This window comes from Rutilus rutilus, assembly GCF_951802725.1.
Source record: "Rutilus rutilus genome assembly, chromosome: 6".
NCBI classification, from domain to species: domain Eukaryota; kingdom Metazoa; phylum Chordata; class Actinopteri; order Cypriniformes; family Leuciscidae; genus Rutilus; species Rutilus rutilus.
Genome location: NC_140214.1, coordinates 49,266,676 through 49,291,101, shown reverse-complemented (window position 1 = coordinate 49,291,101; position 24,426 = coordinate 49,266,676). Strand labels below are relative to the sequence as shown.

Genomic DNA, 24,426 nt, shown 5'->3' with positions numbered 1-24,426 from the left:
CCGAGTTTCCCGTGCCTACCTCACGGAGAGAATTACGACGTTTTCTAGGTATGGCAGGCTACTACCGTAGTTTTTGTGTGAACTTTTCTACGGTAGTTAGTCCACTAACAAATTTGCTTAGCCCTGCTCATTCTTTCATCTGGTCTGAGGATTGTCAAAGTGCATTTGAAACTGTGAAAGCTTTGTTGTATAATACTCCTGTTTTAGCTGCTCCAGATTTCGAACGTCCCTTTAAACTTGAGGTTGATGCAAGCGCTGTGGGAGCTGGGGCAGTGCTTTTGCAGGAGGATAATGTCGGAGTAGATCATCCCGTTTGTTATTACTCCAAAAAGTTTAACAAGCATCAACGAAATTATTCCGTTATTGAAAAGGAAACTCTGGCTTTGCTGCTCGCCCTTCAATTTTTTGAAGTGTATTTGGGTTCTTCAAGTGTCCCTATAGTCGTCTATACAGACCACAACCCGTTGGTGTTCCTTGCAAGAATGTACAACCAGAATCAACGCCTTATGCGTTGGTCGTTGGTGGTTCAGGGATACAATCTCGAAATCAAGCATAAGAAAGGGTCCGAGAATGTGCTCGCCGATGCCTTATCTAGAGTGTAATTTTAAAGATTTGAGTGGAATAAACATTATGTGTTTATTCTTATGGGGAGGAGTGTTACGTCCTATACTGTTATCTGTTTGGAGCTGTTGTTGTTGTTTTTTTTCCCTCCCGTACGCTCTTTCTTTTGTTTCACTGTCACTGTCAGCAGGATTATGCGGCTATCTGATTGGCTTGTCCATCTGTCAATCATCCGGGCGACGTCATCGTCATCATTGCTGTTGGATGATGATTCAACGCAGCTACACCAATGAGGGCGCGCCATGTGCCTATAAAGAGCGCACCTGTGTTGGAGGCGGGAGATGACTTTGTGCACGCTAGAGCTCTCGCTTGTTAGTTTGCCTGACCTGTACCATTTTAGGATTGATGTGTTCTTTGAGAACTCAGTAGTGAGACCTCCGTAAGTGAGGTTCATTTGCGCTGTTTTTTTCCTTGTGAGTATCACCATTTATTCTGTCTGGTGGTTTGATCTACTGTTAAATGGGGGAAGAGAAAAGAACAGCTTAGATATCACGTGATATACAGTACATATGCCACACTGAGAGATCAATTTGTGTTTAGAACACCAGTTTAGTGACTTGTGCCACCCCTTGTAAGTTTTGTTTTTGTTAGTAAGAATAGTTTATTTAGGGCGTCTTTTTGACGCTGAAGATGTTTTGTTTGGTTCTTGCCGGACGTTGATCTAGTCAGATCACATTGTTTTTTTGGTTCTTTAGTAAGACTGGTTTTTGGTTTTATTTAGTTCTTTGATTTGGCACAAATCTAGTTCTTTTCTCTTTACCTTTCTTTATTATAATCTAACTAATTACTTTGAGGTGTCCTTCTCATGTTGAGACTCATTGTAATAAATCACTTCCCTAAGAAAACTCAATCGGGTGATGTGTTTGTTTTCCAGTACACGCTCATTATTTTAATGTTACATTCCTTAATTCCTCTAGATATTAAATAAGGTTGTAACAGTAATTAATAAATAATTATTAGATAATTCTTCAGAAATTACTTAGAACCTGAAACAGTATTCTAAAGTGAAAAAATAGGGAACCCATTAGTAATCAATAAAGAATTACCACATACTTCTGACTCAAATAAAACTTACTGTAAAAAAAAACAAAAACACTATTAACGTAATCATCTAAACCTCTGTAAAATACACGACAATGACTCGTTTAGGCTACATCAGTGTTAATTTCGTTAATTGAAAACGAACTATGTTTTGAAAACTATGAAAACACTGAAAACTATGACGAAAAATGTTCGTTGACGAACTTTTTTTCCCCTGACTAATGCTGGGTACACACCAAAAGATAATCGGGCTGATTTTGGGCCGATTTCTCCCCTTCCGACAATCCTAGCTATGTCCCGATTATCTTGATGGTTTAACAGATTATTTTATCAGATTTTCCCTTGGTGTGAGGTGTGTTAAGAGTGTCCGAACCTGCTCGGAAGAACGTCGGAGCCGCTCCGATCGCGAATCGTAAATTTACATTTACATTTAGTCATTTAGCAGACGCTTTTATCCAAAGCGACTTACAAATTAGGACTAAATAAAGCGAGTCATCATGAAGAGGCAAAAACAACAACAACGCAAGAAGTGCTCAGAATACAAAGTTCAGGCATTATTCAGAGTAGCATAAGTCTGATAAGTGATGTTTCAAAGGATTTTTTTTTTTTTTTTTTTTTTTTTTTTTTTTTTTTATGAGGTTAAGTGCTCACGGAAGAGATGGGTTTTCAGCTGTTTTTTGAATGTTGCCAGTGATTCTGCATTCCGGATGAGGCCGGGGAGAGCGTTCCACCAGCATGGAGCTGTGAATGAGAATGTTCTGGAAAGTGATTTTGTGGCTCTCTGTGATGGAACCACGAGACGTCGCTCGTTGATCGATCGTAGGCGTCTGGTAGGGATGTAGACTCGTAGGAGTGAGTGAAAATAGTAGGGAGCTGAGCCTGTGATAGATCTGTAGGCAAGCGTCAATGCCTTGAACTTGATGCGAGCAGCGAGAGGTAGCCAGTGCAGAGAGATGAACAGAGGAGTGACGTGGGCCCTCTTGGGCTCGTTGAAGACAAGACGAGCTGCAGCATTTTGGATCATCTGTAGAGGTTTTGTTGCACATGCTGGAAGTCCGGCCAAAAGAGCATTACAGTAGTCAAGCCTAGAAATGACCAGGGCCTGGACCAGAAGTTGTGTTGCATGCTCAGTTAGGAAAGGCCTGATCTTCCTGATGTTGTGCAGTGCAAACCTGCATGATCGAGCTGTCTTTGAAATGTGATCTGTGAAGGACAGCTGGTCATCAAGCGTTACTCCGAGATTTCTGACCGACCTTGATGGGGTGATTGATGATGACTCTAGCTGGATGGTGAAGTCGTGTTGTATAGACGGATTGGCAGGGAGGATGAGAAGCTCAGTCTTTGCCAGGTTGAGCTGCAGGTGATGTTCCTTCATCCATGTGGAGATGTCCGCCAGACAGCTTGAGACCCGTGCAGCTACTGTGGGATCATCTGGTTGAAACGAGAGGAAGAGCTGTGTGTCATCAGCATAGCAGTGGTAGGAGAAGCCGTGTGCCTGTATGATGTGTCCCAGTGATGTAGTGTAGATGGAGAAGAGGAGGGGACCAAGAACTGAACCCTGGGGAACCCCTGTGGTCAGTTGATGTGCTCTGGATACCTCACCTCTCCATGCGACCTTGAAGGACCTACCTGTGAGATAGGACTCAAACCAGTGGAGTGAAGTTCCTGTGATGCCCAGTGATGAGAGGCTGGACATAAGGATCTGATGATTCACAGTGTCGAAGGCAGCAGACAGATCCAGGAGAATGAGGACTGAGGACTTGGAAGCAGCTTTAGCGATCCGTAGGGCTTCTGTGACTGACAGTAATGCAGTTTCTGTTGAATGCCCTTTCTTGAAGCCAGATTGGTTGACATCCAGCTGGTTGTTTAGAGACAAAAAGGATGTTATTTGGTTGAAAACAGCTCTTTCAAGTGTCTTCGCAATGAATGGTAGGAGGGAGATAGGTCTGTAATTCTCTACAGATGATGTGTTTAGTGTTGGTTTTTTAAGCAGTGGAGTGACCCGAGCCTGCTTGAATGCTGTAGGGAAGGTGCCAGTATGGAGGGATGAGTTGATTATGTGTGTGAGTGATGGTAGAAGTGTCGGAGAGATGGCTTGTAGAAGGTGTGATGGGATGGGGTCTAGAGGGCAGGTGGTAGGATGACTGGAGAGGAGAAGTGTAGATACTTCTTCCTCGGTTAGCGAGGAGAAGGAGAACAGTGGGATATTGGCTGTGGAAGCGGTCAGTCTGGGTTCCTGTGTGTGTGGAGCTGAAAACTGACTGCTGATAGATGTTGTTTTGTTGGTGAAGAAGTTCGCAAAATCGTCAGCAGTTAAGGAGGAGGAGGGTGGTGGTGGAGGTGGGCAGAGGAGAGAGTTGAATGTCTTGAAGAGTGAACGTGTGTTGGAGGAGCTGTTGATCTTGTTGTGGAAGTATGAAGATTTTGCAGCATGAACATCCACAGAAAAGGAAGAGAGGAGAGATTGATACATACTCAGGTCAGATGCGTCTTTTGATTTGTGCCATTTCCTCTCCGCTGCCCTAAGTTCAGTCCGGTGTTCCCGAAGAACCTCAGATAACCAGGGGTTAGGGGGAGTAGCACGTGCTGGCCTGGAGGAGAGAGGGCAGATAATGTCTAGAGAAGAGGTTAGAGTGGAGCATAAGGTGTCCGTTGCTGTGTTCACATCCAGAGATGAGAATTGTGAGGGTGGGGGAAGAGAAGATGACACGGCAGAGGAAAGATGGGAGGGAGAAAGTGAGCGCAGGTTTCGCCTGAAAGTGACTGGTGGGGGTGTTGGTGGTGAAGGGGTAGAGAGATGTAGACTGAAAGTAATGAGGAAGTGATCTGAAACATGGAGAGGTCTCACCAGGATGTTGTCTGTGATGCAATTGCGTGTGTAAACCAGGTCCAGTTGGTTGCCTGATTTGTGAGTACCTGTGGTGATGAGTCGTTTGAGATCGAAAGAGGCTAGGAGAGAGGTGAAGTCTGTTGCATGCGGCTTTTCGAGATGGATGTTGAAGTCACCAAAGACTAGAAGTGGGGTGCCGTCCTCAGGGAAAGTGGACAGCAGCACATCCAGCTCATCTACAAAGTTTCCCAGCTGACCAGGGGGACGATAAATGACTACAATATGGATCTTAATGGGAGTTGTAAGTGTAATAGCATGATATTCAAATGAGTTGTTGTTGCATAGAGAAGAGAGTGCGGAGTATTTGAAATTGTTAGAAACGAGGAGCCCTGTTCCCCCACCTCTCCCAGACTGGCGAGGGGAGTGAGAGAAGGAGAAATTGCTAGAGAGAGCAGCAGGGGTTGCTGAGTTTTCTGGACGAATCCAGGTCTCAGTCAAGCCCAAGATACTAAGAGTAGAATGAGATGCGAAGGCTGGGATGAAGTCAGCTTTATTGACTGCTGACTGACAATTCCATAGACCCACGGAGAGAGAGAGTGGAGTGTGTGAGGATGAGAGAATTGGACGCAGATTGGCAGTATTGCGTTGTCTTTTGCGCGCGATGAAGGGGCGTTGGCGAGAGATCACAGTAATGTGTTGAAAGCACATGTTGATTAATGTCAACAATAAGATAAGAGAGGGAAGGAGAGGGGAAAAGGAGATACGTAAGTGCCTTTCTAGTGTCCTTGCTCGGTGGAGTCGCGCAGGTAGAGTCGCTGGTCTTTACCCGAGTCGGTCTTCACACGAGGAGGCTGAGCACGAGAGCTGAACGCTTCCGCTGACGCTTCCGCGACAGCGCGCAAATTACATAGTTATACAGATAATGCTTCACCGCTTGAGTGAGTACAGCTGTTTCGCTCGGGCAATTAAGTCAAATAACGTGACAATGTGCCGAATCGAAACTGCTGAGAGCAAATAAGGCTTAAGTGCAAATTAGACTGCAATATTAATTTTCACTCGCGGCTTTTGTTTAATGTAGTCAGCGCGTCTACTCAAATACAGAATTATGTGAAGTTTAAAAATTGAAAATAAGCAGAGAATCGAAAATGGCCTTACCTTGACTAAAACACAACACTTAAATGACAGGAAAACTGAGTAGTCCAGAAAAACACTTGCATGCGCGTTCGTTGGGGTGCCTCTTATGCTGAACGCTGGTCCTGACGAATGACCTTAAGTTCCTCTATTTATAACTGTTCCTACAGATGCTGTTTCGCTCGGGCAATTAAGTCAAATAACGTGACAATGTGCCGAATCGAAACTGCTGAGAGCAAATAAGGCTTAAGTGCAAATTAGACTGCAATATTAATTTTCACTCGCGGCTTTTGTTTAATGTAGTCAGCGCGTCTACTCAAATACAGAATTATGTGAAGTTTAAAAATTGAAAATAAGCAGAGAATCGAAAATGGCCTTACCTTGACTAAAACACAACACTTAAATGACAGGAAAACTGAGTAGTCCAGAAAAACACTTGCATGCGCGTTCGTTGGGGTGCCTCTTATGCTGAACGCTGGTCCTGACGAATGACCTTAAGTTCCTCTATTTATAACTGTTCCTACAGATGCTGTTTCGCTCGGGCAATTAAGTCAAATAACGTGACAATGTGCCGAATCGAAACTGCTGAGAGCAAATAAGGCTTAAGTGCAAATTAGACTGCAATATTAATTTTCACTCGCGGCTTTTGTTTAATGTAGTCAGCGCGTCTACTCAAATACAGAATTATGTGAAGTTTAAAAATTGAAAATAAGCAGAGAATCGAAAATGGCCTTACCTTGACTAAAACACAACACTTAAATGACAGGAAAACTGAGTAGTCCAGAAAAACACTTGCATGCGCGTTCGTTGGGGTGCCTCTTATGCTGAACGCTGGTCCTGACGAAGTAAATATTAAACATGTTTAATATTTACGATCAGAAATCCTGATGTGTGGGGGGAACTCCGAGGACAAACACGCGCACGCTCTGGAGATTATCACGTGAAACGAAACAATATCCAATCAGAAAGCGAGATGATGGAAGACACGGTCATTCTCACACACACACACACACACACACACACACACACACACACACTTGCAGGAAGCTTAATGTTAAGATTTAGTATTCATAAGTGTAAATTTCGAGGAAACAAGCCTTTGTTTTTCATTTTAAGAGCAGAAATTTTACAATACCTAAACACAATATTGGGTTTGAAAAATAAGAAAGCTGCAAAGTGCGTTTCAATCTGTAAACATTTTCAAATTTTTGTTTAACTTTTAAGTTTGTCACTGTTTATGTATATGTCTTTTTATGTTTGTTTATCAGCTTTACTCTTTGTACCCCCTGACTGTAATTGTATAATTCTTAAAATCAAAAAAAAAAAAAAAAAAAAAAAAAAAAAAGCTGAGTGTTAAGGGTTCAGTGAGGTTCTATAGACTAGAGGGATTAAATAACTTTTTCTAAAGAGACAATAAATCCAATAAAGAATAAATAAAGACAATAAAGAATGAATATATTTCTGTATAAAAGGTTATATATAATGGTAGGTACAATGGTTTTTTCACGTGAATTTTCTGTGAAAATCATTCCAAACACTATCGCAATTTCTTCCTGCATATCGTCCGTCATGCTTATTCTGAAGTCTCACGATATTTTGCGAGATTTCCTGTGTTCATAGTCGAGACTAGTGATGGGCAATCCGGCTCTTTTTGGTGAGCCGGCTCATTTGACTCGGCTCACTGAAAAGAGCCGGCTCTTTTGGCTCACAAACGGCTCTTTAAAAAAATATATGTTTTGACTATGATAGGTGTGAAAACGATTCTAATTAAATTATGAAATCATCATAATTACAATTCTAAATGAAATCATACTCACAATGTCTCACAATTTCTTTAAAAATGCATTGATTTGTTATGAAAAAAGAATACCATTAAACATTTGCATTTAAATTACAACTTTTTAATGTATAGAAACAACATTCAAAACAAATACAATCTGAACAACATAATAGAACCCATATTAAAGAAAAATAAATAACTGAAAGGATTAAACTGGTTCCTCTTTTTCTCTCTTCTTTATTGGCATGTTATAACTAACCAGCATGAACTATCTCACTAGTTATGTTTTGTATAACTAGCATGAACACACACACACAATGCTGATCATATTTTTATTTTATGAGAGATTTGCATTCAGAAATGCAAGCTGCCTTACTTTGGAGGGGCTGATGCGGTTTCTTCTCTCAGAAATAATTTGTCCTGTTTTCGAGAAGACCCTCTCAGAGGGAACGGATGTGGCCACTATGCAGAGTCTCCCTGTCATGACTTTAGTAAGCCGTGGGTAGATAGAGGCCTTGTTCTTCCACCAGCTCAGGGGATCTGCAGATCTTTGGAGGAGAGGCTCCTCCAAATAGGATCGGACCTCCATTATGGCATCTGCTGAGGGATTTCTTCGTGCTGCATTCCCAGTTGCTCTCTCATCAAACAGCATCCAAACAGCAGACGTTTGTGGCACTACTGCTGGTGCTTCGGCTCCTTCTGCTCCCTCTGCTTCCTGTTGCCCTGGTGTCTGAGCCAGCTGACTGCTGGGGCTGTCCCTCCCTGCTGCTGAGGTGATTCTTTGAAGAGCCTCATCAATCGCTCTGGCATCACTGAACGCTAATTTCTTAAACCTGGGGTCAAGTGCAGCGGTTTCTGACAGCACGTGATTATATTCCATTCTATGGAACTTTCTGTCCATTGATGAACATAGGGTGTCCATAAACTCTATCACTTGCCTTGTGGTTACATTTGCTTCTCTCTGGCGGTTGGCTGTGATTCGCTGCAGACCCTTACACAGGAGTATCATTTTTGAGGCTGTCACATAGCTAAAAAGAGAGAATAGATTTTTTTATTTATTTATTTATATATATATATATAATGTAATATAAAATACAGGATAAAATGTAGAAATAACTGCTTACTGTACCTCTCTCCACTGATCTCCACAGTAACTTGCTCAAAGGGCTCCAGGACTCTGCACACCTCCTCCACCACCTCCCATTCCTCTTGGGTCAGAGGATCAACAGGTGCACTGACAATGGCCAGGGTAGAGATGATGGCATCCTTTGACTCGAGAAACCGTTTCAACATGTAAAATGTTGAATTCCACCTTGTAGGGCAGTCTTGTTTAGGCCTTAGCTCAGGCATTCCCATCTGGTGTTGTGTAGACTTTAATTTTTCAGCACCTACTGTGCTCCTGTGGAAGTATTCCACAGCTGCTTTCACTTTCTCCACAGTGGGCTTCATCACCTTCAGAGCATCTCTTACAATCAGGTTGATTGTGTGGGCAAGACATGGATGATGGGTCCACTTTAATATTTTCACGGCTTTGGTAATGTTAGCCGCATTGTCAGTAACACAACAGACCACTTTTCCATCTACATGCCATTCTTTTGCCACTCTCAACAGTTCCTCTGCCAAGTTCTCTGAGGTGTGTCGGTCGCTGAACTCAAAGCAGTCTAGAAGACAGCTAGACATTGAAAAATCTTCAATAAAGTGACATGTAACTGACATGTAATTAGTGGTTATCCTTGACGTCCAGCAGTCAGTGGTAAGGCAAACTGCAGTAGCTTTTTTGACTCTTTCCTGCACTGAAGCCCTTGTGCTCTCATACAGTTGTGGAATAAGTGATTTTGAAATTACTTTCCTGCTTGGAATTGTGTACATTGGATTTAGACTACTGGTATAATTTCTAAAACCTCTGTCCTCCACGATCGAAAATGGCTGGAAATCGGTGGCAAACATTTTAGCCAATGCAATATCAATTTGGCCTTGTTTTGATACAGACATTGACTTTGGCATAAACTGGTCCATTATAGAAGACTGCGTTGCTGTGGATCGCGGCCTACTTGACTGAGTGGATACATCTCCACGTGAGGTGCTGGCTCCAGTCGCTCCACCAGCATCACTAGCGGGATCGCTAGTTTCTCGAAGCTCCGCTATTTTCACAGTTGGGTGCACAGTTCGCATATGCCGGTGTAGGTTGTGCGTAGAACCGGCTTTATGTGAGATTTTGTTTAGGCAAATTCTACACTGTGCTTTAACATTGTCTACCTCATTAAAATGATTCCAAATGCTGCTGTGCTTCCGACTCATTTTCCTGCTTTTGTTTTGTTTTCACAGCTGTTTTTCCTCTCCTCTCCTCCGTGTTTGACAGTTGACACTGTGTGTGTGTGTGATGGCTCGGCCCCTCCCTCATGCCGTATAATTGGTTGACACCTCGTGTATGATTGACAGGAACAGAATGTGAGGCTGATCAGACAGTCGAAAAACGAATGTGTCCTATATAATAATTTATTTGTTCTTTGAATTAGTCAATTATTTAAAATAAAATAAAATTCATTCATTATTTCATTATTACATAATGATTTAATTTCTATAGGCTATATTTTTTTAAATGGAGTCGGCTCTTCAGATATGCGAGCCAGCTCCCGACGTTCACCTATAAGAGCCGGCTCTTAGAGCCGGCTCATTCGCGAACGACCCATCACTAGTCGAGACTCTGGTTGAAAATCTGTTTGTGTGTGGTGTGCTCTCTTTGTCACATCATGGCATACCACACATTATAGGAGCAAAACGCTTAAATCTAGGATTTTTTGTCCTCATGTTTGTGGTCTGTCACATTTTGAAAATCTTATAAGATGTAAAAAAACTTTTGGTGTGTACCCAGCATAAGACAAGACGATGACGAGAGACGACACCCACGTCATTAAACGATAACTGTGACTATATCAACACATGCAATATCGTTGACGAAAAAAGACGAGACTGAAATGTGTTTAAACATTTTTAAACTTAACCAAACCAATTGTTTGTGTCAAATAAAGGAGACGACAACACATTGACTGTTGAACGTTCATTGTTCGTTCATTGATCGAGCGTTCATGCTTACGGTTGCCAGATTTTAATAATTAAACCCCCAGTCAGAGCTTCACTGTTAAAAGAACACGTTTTCTACCCGGTCTTTTCAATAGTATCTGGCAACCATGCGCGCGCTCTCTCTACACTGCTGAAGAAGCGCGGATGATCTGAAAACACAGACGAGTAAGCTGGAGTTTAGCGATCTTCATTTGAGATTTTCTACTTAAATTAAAGTGTCGTTCAGTCGGTCTGTGTTCTGCCACGAGCCGTTTGCGCTATCTGTGCGACTAAATCTGCGATCAAAATATAGGCTGATATCCAGCAGTGTTTTTAATGTTGATCATATTATACGAGCAAGAATGCAATGTTTCCTGAATATCCACACGATTTCAAATGTGACATTGATTTTATACAACAGTTCAACAAACAGAAGGGTAACATTAAATAATGTACTACATTTAAAACAGTATTGTCAGTAGGCTTATTGCTCTATTTTGCAACGAAAGCCACAGCAGAACTGCAGCACACAGCGGTGATTCGTGAACGAATCTGTGGCTTTGAACGAATCGTGAGATTCAATGACCCGTTCATAAAAATAGCTCCTGACCAAGCAGCAACCTCCCCGTCTCTCTCTTGAAACCAACATGGAAGTGAGTTAAACTGCAATTCATTGACTGGCTGCTTGAGGCTGGCTGCAGGAGTGAGTCAAATCTGCATCTCCCCCATGTTAAAATGACCAACACGTTTACAGCCTGGATCTCTATGTGGCTTTGGTCTATACAGCTAATTTTGCCCTTCATAACAACTGTGAGGGGGGTGATTTTTTTTTATAACTCATCCGTTTAGTTGATTAATATTTAAAGTTCTGCATAATTAAGGGTGTGGCCACTTGAGTGACAGATGGATTCCCGCTGATGTCAATGCTAGCCGTTTGTCTGCTGTTACTAGTCAAGTCAAGTATATTTGTATAGCGCTTTTCACAATACAGATTGTATCAAAGCAGCTTCACAGTATTAAATTAAAATAATACAACAAGGTTTGTTTCTAGTGGAATTTATTGATAAAATCAAATTAGATATCCCCAGAATATCCCCAACTGAGCAAGCCAAAGGCAACAGTGGCAAGGAACCGAAAAACTCCATCAAGTGACCTAATGGTGTCCTAAAACTCCATCAGGTGACCCAACGGAGAAAAAAAACCTTGGGAGAACCCAGGCTCAGTCGGAGGCCAGTTCTCCTCTGGCGTTTATTAACTAGAGGCCGGATTGTAATTTGAACTGTAAGATTAAAAATATTATATGAATGCCTGGCTGAAGAGATGCGACTTTAATCTAGTTTTAAACTGGGAGAGCGAGTCTGAGCAACGAACACTATCAGGAAGGCTATTCCAGAGTTTTGGAGCTAAATGTGAAAATGCTCTCCCTCCTTTGGTGGTTCTGGATATCCTAGGTATGACCAAAAGCCTTAAATTAAGTGATCTTAAAGGGTTAGTTCACCCAAAAATGAAAATTCTGTCAGTAATTACTCACCCTCATGTTGTTCCAACCATGTAAGTCTTTCGTTCATCTTCGGAACACAAATTAAGATATTTTTGATGAAATCTGACAGAATTTTGACTCCTCCATAGGCTTCCAGTGTGACCGAAACTCACCGGCCCAGAATAGTTATTAAAACATCGTTAAAATAGTCCAAGTAACTACAGTGGCACTACATTAAGTTTATCATGCGACGAGAATACTTTTTGTGCACAAAAACAAACAAAAATAACGACTTTATTCCACTTTTCATTTCCTTCTCTCTGGGCCTCGTAGTGTTTTTGCGCTGCGCGTCTGTGTTGCACGTCATCACGCAACACACACATGACCGGCGTCGACCAATAGTGAGCCTACGTGGTGACGTGTAACACAGACGCGCTGCGCAAAAACACTACGCGAACCAACTAGAGGTCGAGAGAGAAGGAAATGAATAGTGGAATAAAGTCGTTATTTTTGTTTGTTTTTGCGCACAAAAAGTATTCTCGTCGCTTGATATACTTAAGATTGAGCCACTGGAGTCACTTGGACTATATTAACGATCTCTTTAATAACTTTTCTGGGCCAGCAAGTTTCGGTCACATAGAAGCCTATGGAGGAGTGAAACATGGCTCAGATTTCATCAAAAATAGCTTAATTTGTGTTCCGAAGATGAACGAAGGTCTTACGCGGTTGGAACAACATGAGGGTGAGTAATTACTGACAGAATTTTAATTTTTGGGTGAACTAACCCTTTAAAGAGCGCGATGGATTACGCCCGTTTCACACATACTCCGTGTGCAGTGCGTGTGCGGTCCGTGTTGCGGTGCGTATGCGGTGCAGGAGCAGCACGCCCTATAGTGCTTTCACATATGCTGCGTTTGCAGTGCGTAACTGATCCGCGGCTGTAGCTACAACAAACACATATAGACCTACTCATTTTATTTCAAATCCATAAGCTATCAGCAACTTTTATTTAAAAAAGTTTTAGGATATTCTCTTTGTACACATCCTCCCTTGTCTGTCTTGGCGTCGCTCTATCTTTTTGAGCGTGTAGTAGGCTACGTGCGCTCTCTCCGACGCACCTGTTCGTGATTTGATTGAAGGAGCTGACTAATAATAATAATAGAAGCGTCGACAGATTAAACAATTGTCTTTAGAATTGTATTTTTGTTTTCTTTGTTAGGCTAGTTGTTGTCCGTGCTTTTATATTTCGTTCACTGGATGGAATGTTCGTTATTATTGTGAGTCTTTGTGGCGTCTGTTGTGGGTGAGTAAATAAATAAATAATTGCATTGATTCCGCCGTTTACTTGTTCTTGTTTAGGTAGTCTCTTCTCTCAGAGTTGATATTTTTTATGAGAGGTCGTAACACAACGTTCAATACATTACTTCTATATAGATTATAGGCTATATTAAGTTGCTCACGCAGTGGTAAAATATTGAACCATGTACTTATTTTAAATTGCATACATTTTAAATTAAAACTTAATTTACAAAAACAGCAGATTCATACCTTTTCTATTTAAATCGTTATACAAAGTCTTGCACGTCACAACCAACTTGTTTTTCCACGAGTGTCGTTTTGTTGCCTTGTTGAAGTAAATTGTAGTTTTCCTTGCTTTACCTCGTCTTAAAATAAAAAGATGACTGAAAAATGGTTTTATTTAATTAAATGCATTCATGGTAAGATTACTAACCTACATTTTATTTAATTAAATGCATTTATGGTAAAATTATTACATTTTCATGTCAATCTGTGTGCATTTTAAACACGAACCATGCGTTGTCACTTTAATTCAGCGTTGCAGCACAGCAAAAAATAGACTCGGTACGGAAACGATCTCTGCACTGCTGTATACGCACCGCAACTGGAACGGATGGACGGACTGCATTCGTGTGCAGTGTGAAAGCTCTAACCTGTTAACATGGGTACGGAAAAAATACGCACCGCACACGCACTGCAAACGGAGTATGTGTGAAACGGGCGTTATAGGGCGATAGAAGATCCGTTAAATAGACTGGAGCTAAGCCGTTTAGGGCTTTATAAGTAAGTAGCAATACCTTGTAATTAATACGGAACTTTATAGGTAACCAATGCAGTGATGATAAAATCGGTGTTATATGATCATATTTTCTTGATCTAGTAAGAACTCTAGCGGCGGCATTTTGGACTAACTGTAGCTTGTTAATTTAGGATGCAGGACAACCGGCTAATAAAGCATTACAGTAATCTAGTCTCGAGGTCATGAATGCATGAACTAACTTTTCTGCATCAGAAACTGATAGCATATTACGTAGCTTAGCAATGTTTCTAAGGTGGAAAAAGGCGGTTTTTGTAACATATGAAATATGATTTTTGAAAGACAGGTTGCAATCGAGTATAACACCCAGGTCTTTTACTGTAGAGGATAAAGTAACAGGACATCCTACTATATTAAAGTTGTATTGCGAGAGGTTTTGTGGGCGGTTTTTTGAACCGATAAGTAGTACCTCTGTTTTGTCTGGATTTAATAAAAGAAAATTACGCGTCATCCAATCTTTTATATCGTTAACACACTCTGTCAATTTGGATAATTTAGCGTTTTCATCTGGCCGTGATGAAATATATATTTGAGTGTCATCAGCATAACAATGGAAACTAATTCCATGTTTCCTTATAATATTACCAAGTGGCATCATATATACTGAGAATAATAGAGGGCCTAACACAGATCCCTGCGGCACTCCATAGTTTACTGGAGTTATGATCGATTTTTCTCCATTTAAATAGACAAAATGGTAGCGGTCAGATAAGTATGATCTGAACCAGCTTAATGCTTGTCCTTGAACACCAGTATAATTTTGTAGTCGATCTAAGAGTATTGTGTGATCTATAGTATCGAACGCAGCACTAAGATCAAGTAAAACTAGTATTGAGATACAGCCTTGGTCAGAAGCTAAAAGTAAATCATTTGTGATTTTAACGAGCGCAGTTTCAGTGCTATGGTGCGGCCGGAAACCAGACTGAAACTTTTCATAGATATCATTTTCTTGCAAGAAAGAACACAATTGAGCGGACACCACTTTTTCTAAAATTTTAGACATAAATGGAAGATTTGAAATGGGTCTATAATTTGCTAGGTTATTATGATCTAATTGTGGTTTCTTAATGAGAGGTTTTATAACTGCCAGTTTAAATGTTCTTGGAACATGACCTAAAGATAAAGACGAGTTAATAATATTGAGGAGAGGCTCTTCCACTACAGGTAACACTTCTTTCAGTAGCTTAGTTGGTATAGGATCTAATAAACATGTCGTTTTAGATGAAGTGATAAGTTTATTTAACTCTTTTTGTTCTATAGTTGTAAAGCACTGTAATTGTTCTTGCGGGGGGATAATTGAGGCTGAATTATAAGGCGCAATTGAAGATTGAACGTTTACAATTGTGGTTCTGATGCTTTCTATTTTCTCAGTGAAGAACTTCATAAAATCATTACTACTAAACTGTAACGGGATATTTTGTTCGGGTGACGTCTGTTTATTTGTTAGTCTAGCCACGGTGTTAAATAAAAACCTTGGATTATTTTGGTTATTTTCTATTAGTTTGCGGAGGTGCTCAGCCCTGGCTGCTTTTACGGCTTTTTTATAACGTGACATACTGTCTTTCCACGCGATTCTAAAGACCTCTAAATTAGTTTGTTTCCATTTACGCTCTAAAATACGGGTTTCTCTCTTTAGAACATGCGTAGTATTGTTGTACCACGGTGCTTTAATTTTCTCTCTGACCTTTTTTAATCTAATAGGTGCAACAACATCCAATGTTCTAGAGAGAATAGTGCTCATAGTGCTAGTTAGTTCTTCTAGTTCATCTGTTTGTTTGGGTTCAGGCAGCAGCTGAGACAGATCAGATAAGCAATTTGAGAAATTATCTATGGTGGATGGAAGGATTGTTCTGCCTAGTTGATAACGCGGCGCCGCATGACATATTACAGCCGTACATAATATGCAAGTTACCATGTAATGGTCAGTGACTTCATCACTTTGCGGTATAATATCTATATCGGTTAATATAATTAAATCGAGTGTATGATTAAGACGATGAGTTGGTCCGGTGACATTTTGCTTGACCCCAAATGAATTTAATAAATCTGTAAACGCAGCACCTAACGCATCATTTGGATTATCTACGTGTATGTTAAAATCTCCAACAATTAATGCTTTATCGACATTGACTAATAGATCTGAGGGAAAATCTGCAAACTCTTTTAGGAAATCAGCGTAAGGCCCAGGCGGTCTATATACGGTAGCCAAGGCTAGAGATAATAGGGATGTTGTTCTAACATCTAAGAGCGTAACATTTAGTACAAGTACTTCAAACGAAATAAACTTATAACCCGCTTTCTGAGTAACATTTAGAATATCTCTATAGATTGTTGCAACACCACCGCCACGACCAATCAGACGGGGCTCATGCTTATAGGAGTATCCAGGAGGAGCAGACTCATTTAGACCGAAATAATCATTTGGTAGTATTTATATCAGTTAAATTGGTGCAGCAGAGACTATGATTTGGACTTTTGGTTACTAGTCAAAAGGTATTTAACATTTTGGAGATGTTATCCGACAGAAGATCTGCTCCGAATCTGCTTGGGTGTAAGCCATCAGCACGGAAAAGCTATCTAGCTACCGGTCTATCAGCTCGGCCTGTCTCAATAAAAGGTCATGGATCTGTTTCTCAACAGCTTCCAGCTCAGACTGCAGTGCGTGCAGCTCAAATGTGTCCTCACCTGCACCAAAAGGTAGACTACTTAGATCTGATATATTCGCCATTTTAACAGATGGACAGTACTGTAAGTTAGCAACGAAGCTACCAGTGATGCTATCAATATTAATACTAATTTATGACTGAAGTCTTAGATATAATCCGTCTTTTTAGTGGTACGGGTGTAGAGTAGACGCACGATAGGCGAAAAATGTTTGTAAGTGAGTGTTGAGAAGACGCATTCAGCCGTGATCCACGGGAGTAACCTATAGGAGTATCCAGCGTTGGATCACTAATAGGCTTGAGACGCGTCTGCTCAACAGTCCGCGTTGTAACTATGAGGGTTGAGCAGTAGTGCTTCTCAGTGAGGTAAAGTAGAAAATGTTTGTTGTAAGTTTAAAGAGTAAAATCAAGATTTATAAATCAAATCGATGGAGCTCCAAAGACAACAACGCGTTCAGAAAATACGCATGCGCATATTGCGCATGTTACTAGCCGTCACTTTACCTCAGCAAATGTTAGCTGCTGAACTTGCCACCTCTGCAGTGTTTGTGCTTTTTTCCGGGATTATTTCATACAATTTAATACACCCATTACTTCGCCCACGGCTTAGGATTCCGTCGTTGTCGTCGAGTATCGTTCGAGAGAACAACCATCGCTGTATTCCAGTTGTTTTCCTCTGTGAACATGCACTAATGGATGTCTGACAATTTCGTTGCTTTTTGGAGTTTTCAGATTTAAAAACGTCAATAAAGGCTCGTTCGTTCTGCTCTCACGGAACAGATAGATTATAATATGCTTATGTACCGTCAGATGAAATCCTGCAGGTGTCGGCACTTTCTCCGTCCATGCTATAAATGCACATCCTTGAATGAGCGTGGATTTTCTAGCGCATTTACTTGAACTTCATAGGCAATATATTTATGGTTTAACCCATTTGAGAGGCGGCCAAAATCAGAGTTTAAAATGGACTGAATAAGCTCTCTACGAACTTGACGAGCGATGCCGCGCTGACGGACCATAGACTATAAAAAAGAGTGACTGACATGTATGCACATAAATCACTGTCACACACACACTCTCAGAGTAATATTAAGTTACTGCATAATACATTTTCAACTAGCAGAATAGTAGAGAATCACAATACACAGTCTCACTTGTAGCCATGTCTTTTAACTATTACAATATTTTGAAGGGCAAAAATGGGAACTTTTAATTGGTCAGACGGTTCCTGTCCGACAATTCCAGCGGAAGTTAGCGTTGCTATGGTACTGATAAACAAACCTGAATTCTTAACTTTTAATAAAATAAATAATGATTTTATATTGATAAGTTGTCATGTCATTTTTTTATTTTCATGATTTTCTAACATTATTAGGGCAGTTAATACAATTAAAAGCCCTATATACCACTATATCACATCAGCCGACCTGACATGTCAACGTCCTGGGGAACTTTCCTCCACGCAGCAGCCTGTCTCTAACCCCCTCATCAGAGAGATCAAACAGTACAGTACATTCTGACACTGACAAAATCAACCGTTAATCTCTCGGCCATTTTTGTTCTACTCGCTTCCGAAGCTTTTCAACAGTGTACTACGACGTTCGCTGGGGGCGTATTGCGTATTACGGAGCTGATTTCAACTGCCAGTGTGAAGGCGGCGTGAGCTAACTCGATCACGTCGAGCTAGGTGATTTCAGATAGCCAGGCTCCTCAGCTCCACTCATGCCCCGCCTCTTTGCCTATTTTCTGTTATCCGGGGGTGACGCAAGGCCAAGATGGCCTTTAGGCTTCAAAAATGCTCTTCAGAAACCTACGGGTGACGTCACAGACACTACGTCCATATTTTTTTACAGTCTATGGTCAAAACCTGTCATCCAGTGATGACTGGAGTTTTGATGCGCAGCACTTAGACTTGGAGCAGGAGAGCGAGTGTTGCCATCTTCAGTTCCCTGTGAGTGTGAGCGTTTAAAAAACGCAAATATTTTTGTCTGTTTTTCATCTTGTTGACGCGACATATTTCCCGCCACGCGCTCTTTGTCCGCTAGTGCTCATCTGTATGTGACGCAGGTGTTTGTTTGTGTGTGAGTGTGCGTGCGTGCGCGCGCACTCATTGGGATAATTGTAAACGCGCAAACACAGACAGAAAAGACATGCCATCGTGGAAATAAGATAAATAACATATCACTTAAGGGCTATTTAGTTTGTTTAATAAAATAACAAATTGTAATTTGGCGCTATAAATAAAATAAAATAAAATTTACTTGACCTTCAAGGGGGGCGGGGCGAGCCGTTAGGAGGGCGGGGCGAGCCGTTAGGGGGGCGGGGCGAGCCGTTAGGGGGGCGGGGCGAGCCGTTAGGAGGGCGGGGCGAGCCGTTAGGGGGGCGGGGCGCACCCCTTATATAATGGTAGGGGAATATATCTCAATATATATATATATATATATATCAAGTTTGCCGGATGCCGGAGAGCTCCGCAGCAATTCAGCACTTATATCGCGCAATCATACGTGAATTCGCGAAAGCTCGTGGGTCCTCGTGACTTCAGCTGTCAGTCATGGCCACAGCCGTTAAAAGACTGTACCTGCTTTTGTCTCTGGACCCTCTGTTTCTTGACAATATCTAACAATATAAGATTAATATTAGATATTTTAGATTATTCTGATATAATTAATAATGACAGCTTAATTTTTTTCTTAGATTATTACAAAGCTTTTGATACTTTAGAACACAGCTTTTTATTTCAAGCTCTTGGTGATTTTTTTCTGTAAGATGGTTAAAATGTCATATGTAAATGGAAATAGTTCTATTAAACTAAAAACCGGTACCTCTCCCAGATTTTTCCTTAGCCGTGGTGTTCGACAAGGTTGTCCAGTGTCCCCTTATTTATTTTTAATTGCAGTGCAATTTCTTAACTTGCATATTACAAGGAGCAACCTTAAAGGCATCACTGTAGGAACTAACAAATGAATCATAAGTCAATTAGCTGATGACACAGCGATGTTTTTAGGAGACTCCTCTCAAATCCCCGTAGCCTTAGATATCCTTCAGTCATTCTCTAGAGCTTCTGGTCTAAGTCTGAATAATGATAAATGTGAATTATTTCCCATTAAAATTTGTAATGTTTCTTCAATATGTGGCATAGCTGTTAAAGGTACTGTGAAATATCTTGGCATAGAAATAACTAAAGATAAAAATAGATGTGCAACAAACTTTAATCCGATTATTGCTAAAACAAAGAAAACTTAATTGCTGGCTTCAAAGGGATCTATCTATTAAAGGAAGAGTTTTGCTCACTAAGGCCGAGGGGCTTTCACGTCTCTCTTATGTCCCAATCTCTTTATGTTGATAAGTCCACATGTAAATTGATTGATAGAGATCTGACAGATTTTGTCTGGAAAAATAAGAACCACTATATGAAGAAATCGGTTATTCTAAACAATTATAACAAAGGTGGTTTAAATTTGATTGATTTTAGCTCTTTAAATGATACTTTTAAAATAAATTGGTTCATCGGTATTTGAAAAATCAAGACTCCATCTGGAATATCTTCCCACAACAAGCTTTTTCAGAAATTGGGGATATAAGATTTTTATTAACGTGAAATTCCCATCAAACTTTCACATTTCCACCAACAGGTACTTTTGGCATGGGCTTTAATATATAAACACAATTTCACCCCCCATAAATTCTTTATTTGGAATAATCAAAATATTTTATACAAAAATAGATCTTTATTTTTTGATAAATGGTTTAATAACGGCTTACTTTTAGAATGTCAACTATTTAACAACCAAGGTTTTTTAATGACTTACTCTGAATTTCTTTCTGAATACAATATGCCAGTGACCCCCAAAGAGTTTGCCATAGTCATGGGAGAGATTCCAACAGGAATCTGTGTCCTCTTTAACAACTGCTTTCACTCTCCTGCTATAATTACTACTTTTCCTGAGCCAACTGAAACTCCAATAGTTTTTCAGGAAAAAAAGAAAGAAATAATAAAGTTAGATCCTTTTTCTTGAAAATATAATTTCTGTTTCTCCTGCAATCTCTTATTGGAGTAATTTATAACAAAAATTAAATTGGAAAAAGATTTGGTCCTGACAACAAAAATATTTTCTAACTAATAAAGTAAAAGAAGTGTCCTTTAAAATAATAAATAAATTCTACCCTGTTAAATATTTTATGATTAAATATAAAAGTAATATTGACATAAGATGCTCATTTTGCCAAGTTCACACAGAAACTGTTTATCATTTATTTTGGTTATGTTTCTATACTGAACAACTATGGAAAAATATTGAAATATTTATTAAAGATAATATCCAGCAAGATATATCAGTAACCTTTAAAGACATTATTTTTGGATACTTTGAGTCTGACCCAAAAAAAAAAAAAAGCCTGCTTTGTTATTAATTTATTTTATTTTATTGGCAAATTTTACATTCATAAATGTAAATTCACCAATAACAAACCAATTTTTATTGTTTTTTTGAAAGAATTTAAAATGTACCTTAACACTATTTCATCCTCAGTAAATAAGAAAGCTATTAAAACTATTTCAAACTGTAATGTCTTTAATTTGTGTACACTAAATGATGTATAAGATGTCTTACCCTCATGATTCTTCCTTCTTCTTCTTCTTCATTTCTCTTTATTTTTATTTGTCTTAGTTATGCACTGATATTTTGTATGTTCAGATGACATTGTACATATTATTATATTTTGTATTGACATTTTTGTAATTCTGATACAAAATTGTATACCATGTTTGTCATCTCTGTATTGTTTTCTAAGCATAATAAAAATAAAAAAGTAACTAACTAAAAACAAACTTATTTTAAAAACAGACACTTGAATTTACATCAGCGTGATAAAAACTACAGTAAATGACAGAAACCACCTTTGGAAAAAAGATATTTGAAGTGTAATTGAATTGTTTAGTTGGTCTCACGTCCCGTTGAATAACACGGGGAGGCGGGGCTTATGACCTATACTAGGACCAGCCACCGGGGGGCGATCGAGCCGTTTTGGCTTCACCTTTCAGGGCTTGTGCGGCACGCTTGGTTCGAGCCAGAGCTTGTTTGTTCCCGGTGTCCCCCACAGCATTGGTGCCCCCCCAAATTACTTATTGTGCCCCCCTATATATAATGCACAGGACAAAAAAACAAACTTACATTAAATGTTCAAAACTAAAAGTTTGTGATTGTAATCATTTTCACTTTCAAACCAAGTTGTTTCAGCAGAACTTAGCTCACAGGAACATTAATCTCTACAACGTTAACACTAGAAATGCATAACAGCAAATTCATTATTCAACGCATTATTACACATAATGTAACTTGAAATATAATTATATTCATAAATGACTGTTAAAACATCCCAAAACAACACCCAAACCTTGCAAAGACCTACCTCATTAATTATTCAAATACAACAGCCAATGGCAACTGGCAAGTCTACAGCAGCAGACCTTATATATAGAGATATATATATATATATAAATCATGCAATTCATTTTTGGTTTTGAAAACAGCAAAGCTATGGATATAAGAAAGTGGCTTAAAGTTTCGGTGGTTTAAAAATAAACAGAGACGTTGAGATCATACGGTGAAGTATTTTATTTTGAATAATTGAACAAAACAAAACTATCGTGGTCTATTTTAGACAGTTATAGCCTAATATGGGTTGTTGTTGTGGTCTGTCTCAGGTCATTAAAAAAAGTGTGCCCCCCTATGAAAATTAAATGCCCCCCCATTTGGTTTGTTCTGGTCTGGTTTCACACTCAACTTGATTCTATCAAACCCTGATGCGTCTGCGTGCATCTTACGTTACGCAAACGTGCACGGCACATGATAGAAAACAGAACAGAACAAGATATCAATATATTGTGTGTTTTTTTATTAATTTGGTGCTATTATCAAAGTTTAACAATAACTAAATCAGCTAGTATGCACAGCTGAGTGAACAACACAGGTTTACTGTGTGTGTGTGTGTGTGTGTGTGTGTGTGTGACGCATAAGGTGGTTTTCTGCTGCTTGCAAACGAACTCTTTTGAGGAGACAGTGGATTTCCATTAACTTGTTGTCCTGATTCCACACGCTATGCGCGAATACACTGCAGGCTCACTCTCGCTCATATCCAGGGTAAGTCATCAACACTATCATCCCTAACATGTGTTTTATTGAACTAAGTACATCATAATCAGCTGAAAGTCATGGGCAGGATACTTTACTTCCTGAACAAGTGCCTGGACTCCGTGTTGCTTTCACATTCATGCGAACCGTGGCACGGCTCGGGAGCAACCGAACTAGTTCGGGACCCCAGTGCACACCCGGGTCCACATGACAGCGTTCACACTAGCGATCTTTCATCAGAACCGTTCCCCGTTCTGGACTAACCTGCCAGTGTGGAAGCACCCTAACAATCATGTGAGAAAGAGACTGATGATTCTAATGATGAAAACATTCCCAAAATACTGTAAGTAAAGGAATAAACATTTTTATTTTACCAGAGGGGATAAAAACTGACAGCATACCATGAGGGACATAGTGCATCACAATACACACACACACTCACACACACACACACACACACAGTGGCGGTGAGAGGACTAGTCATGCACACTAGTGATGGGTCGTTCGCGAATGAGCCGGCTCTAAGAGCCGGCTCTTATAGGTGAACGTCGGGAGCTGGCTCGCATATCTGAAGAGCCGACTCCATTTAAAAAAATATAGCCTATAGAAATTAAATCATTATGTAATAATGAAATAATGAATGAATTTTATTTTATTTTAAATAATTGACTAATTCAAAGAACAAATAAATTATTATATAGGACACATTCGTTTTTCGACTGTCTGATCAGCCTCACATTCTGTTCCTGTCAATCATACACGAGGTGTCAACCAATTATACGGCATGAGGGAGGGGCCGAGCCATCACACACACACACAGTGTCAACTGTCAAACACGGAGGAGAGGAGAGGAAAAACAGCTGTGAAAACAAAACAAAAGCAGGAAAATGAGTCGGAAGCACAGCAGCATTTGGAATCATTTTAATGAGGTAGACAATGTTAAAGCACAGTGTAGAATTTGCCTAAACAAAATCTCACATAAAGCCGGTTCTACGCACAACCTACACCGGCATATGCGAACTGTGCACCCAACTGTGAAAATAGCGGAGCTTCGAGAAACTAGCGATCCCGCTAGTGATGCTGGTGGAGCGACTGGAGCCAGCACCTCACGTGGAGATGTATCCACTCAGTCAAGTAGGCCGCGATCCACAGCAACGCAGTCTTCTATAATGGACCAGTTTATGCCAAAGTCAATGTCTGTATCAAAACAAGGCCAAATTGATATTGCATTGGCTAAAATGTTTGCCACCGATTTCCAGCCATTTTCGATCGTGGAGGACAGAGGTTTTAGAAATTATACCAGTAGTCTAAATCCAATGTACACAATTCCAAGCAGGAAAGTAATTTCAAAATCACTTATTCCACAACTGTATGAGAGCACAAGGGCTTCAGTGCAGGAAAGAGTCAAAAAAGCTACTGCAGTTTGCCTTACCACTGACTGCTGGACGTCAAGGATAACCACTAATTACATGTCAGTTACATGTCACTTTATTGAAGATTTTTCAATGTCTAGCTGTCTTCTAGACTGCTTTGAGTTCAGCGACCGACACACCTCAGAGAACTTGGCAGA

At 40.1% G+C, this 24,426-nt stretch overlaps 4 protein-coding genes across 4 annotated transcripts in view; 3 read left to right on the top strand and 1 right to left on the bottom strand.

The window, feature by feature from the left end:
• The window catches only part of LOC311291902 (uncharacterized protein), a 322,068-nt gene that overhangs the window by 86,954 nt on the left and 210,688 nt on the right, over positions 1 to 24,426 (top strand). The gene's annotated exons all lie outside the window — the stretch shown is intronic.
• Positions 1 to 24,426, top strand: part of LOC311291904 (protein NLRC3-like) — a gene marked incomplete at its 3' end in the record, with an annotated part of 146,391 nt that overhangs the window by 44,337 nt on the left and 77,628 nt on the right. The window lies entirely within an intron of this gene.
• Positions 7,564 to 9,732, bottom strand: LOC311291908 (E3 SUMO-protein ligase ZBED1-like). The gene is made up of 2 exons (XM_084411263.1): positions 8,533 to 9,732; positions 7,564 to 8,431 (listed from the first exon to the last, which is right to left on the bottom strand). Exons 1-2 carry the CDS (start codon positions 9,699 to 9,701, stop codon positions 7,741 to 7,743), a joined length of 1,860 nt encoding a protein of 619 aa, XP_084267389.1. The 5' UTR covers positions 9,702 to 9,732; the 3' UTR covers positions 7,564 to 7,740.
• The window catches only part of LOC311291907 (E3 SUMO-protein ligase ZBED1-like), a 2,169-nt gene continuing 1,455 nt past the window's right edge, over positions 23,713 to 24,426 (top strand). The window contains exon 1 of the mRNA XM_084411262.1: positions 23,713 to 24,426. This exon is cut by the window's right edge and continues 486 nt beyond it. Within this exon, the coding sequence (XP_084267388.1) occupies positions 23,744 to 24,426 (683 nt within the window). The 5' untranslated portion in view covers positions 23,713 to 23,743.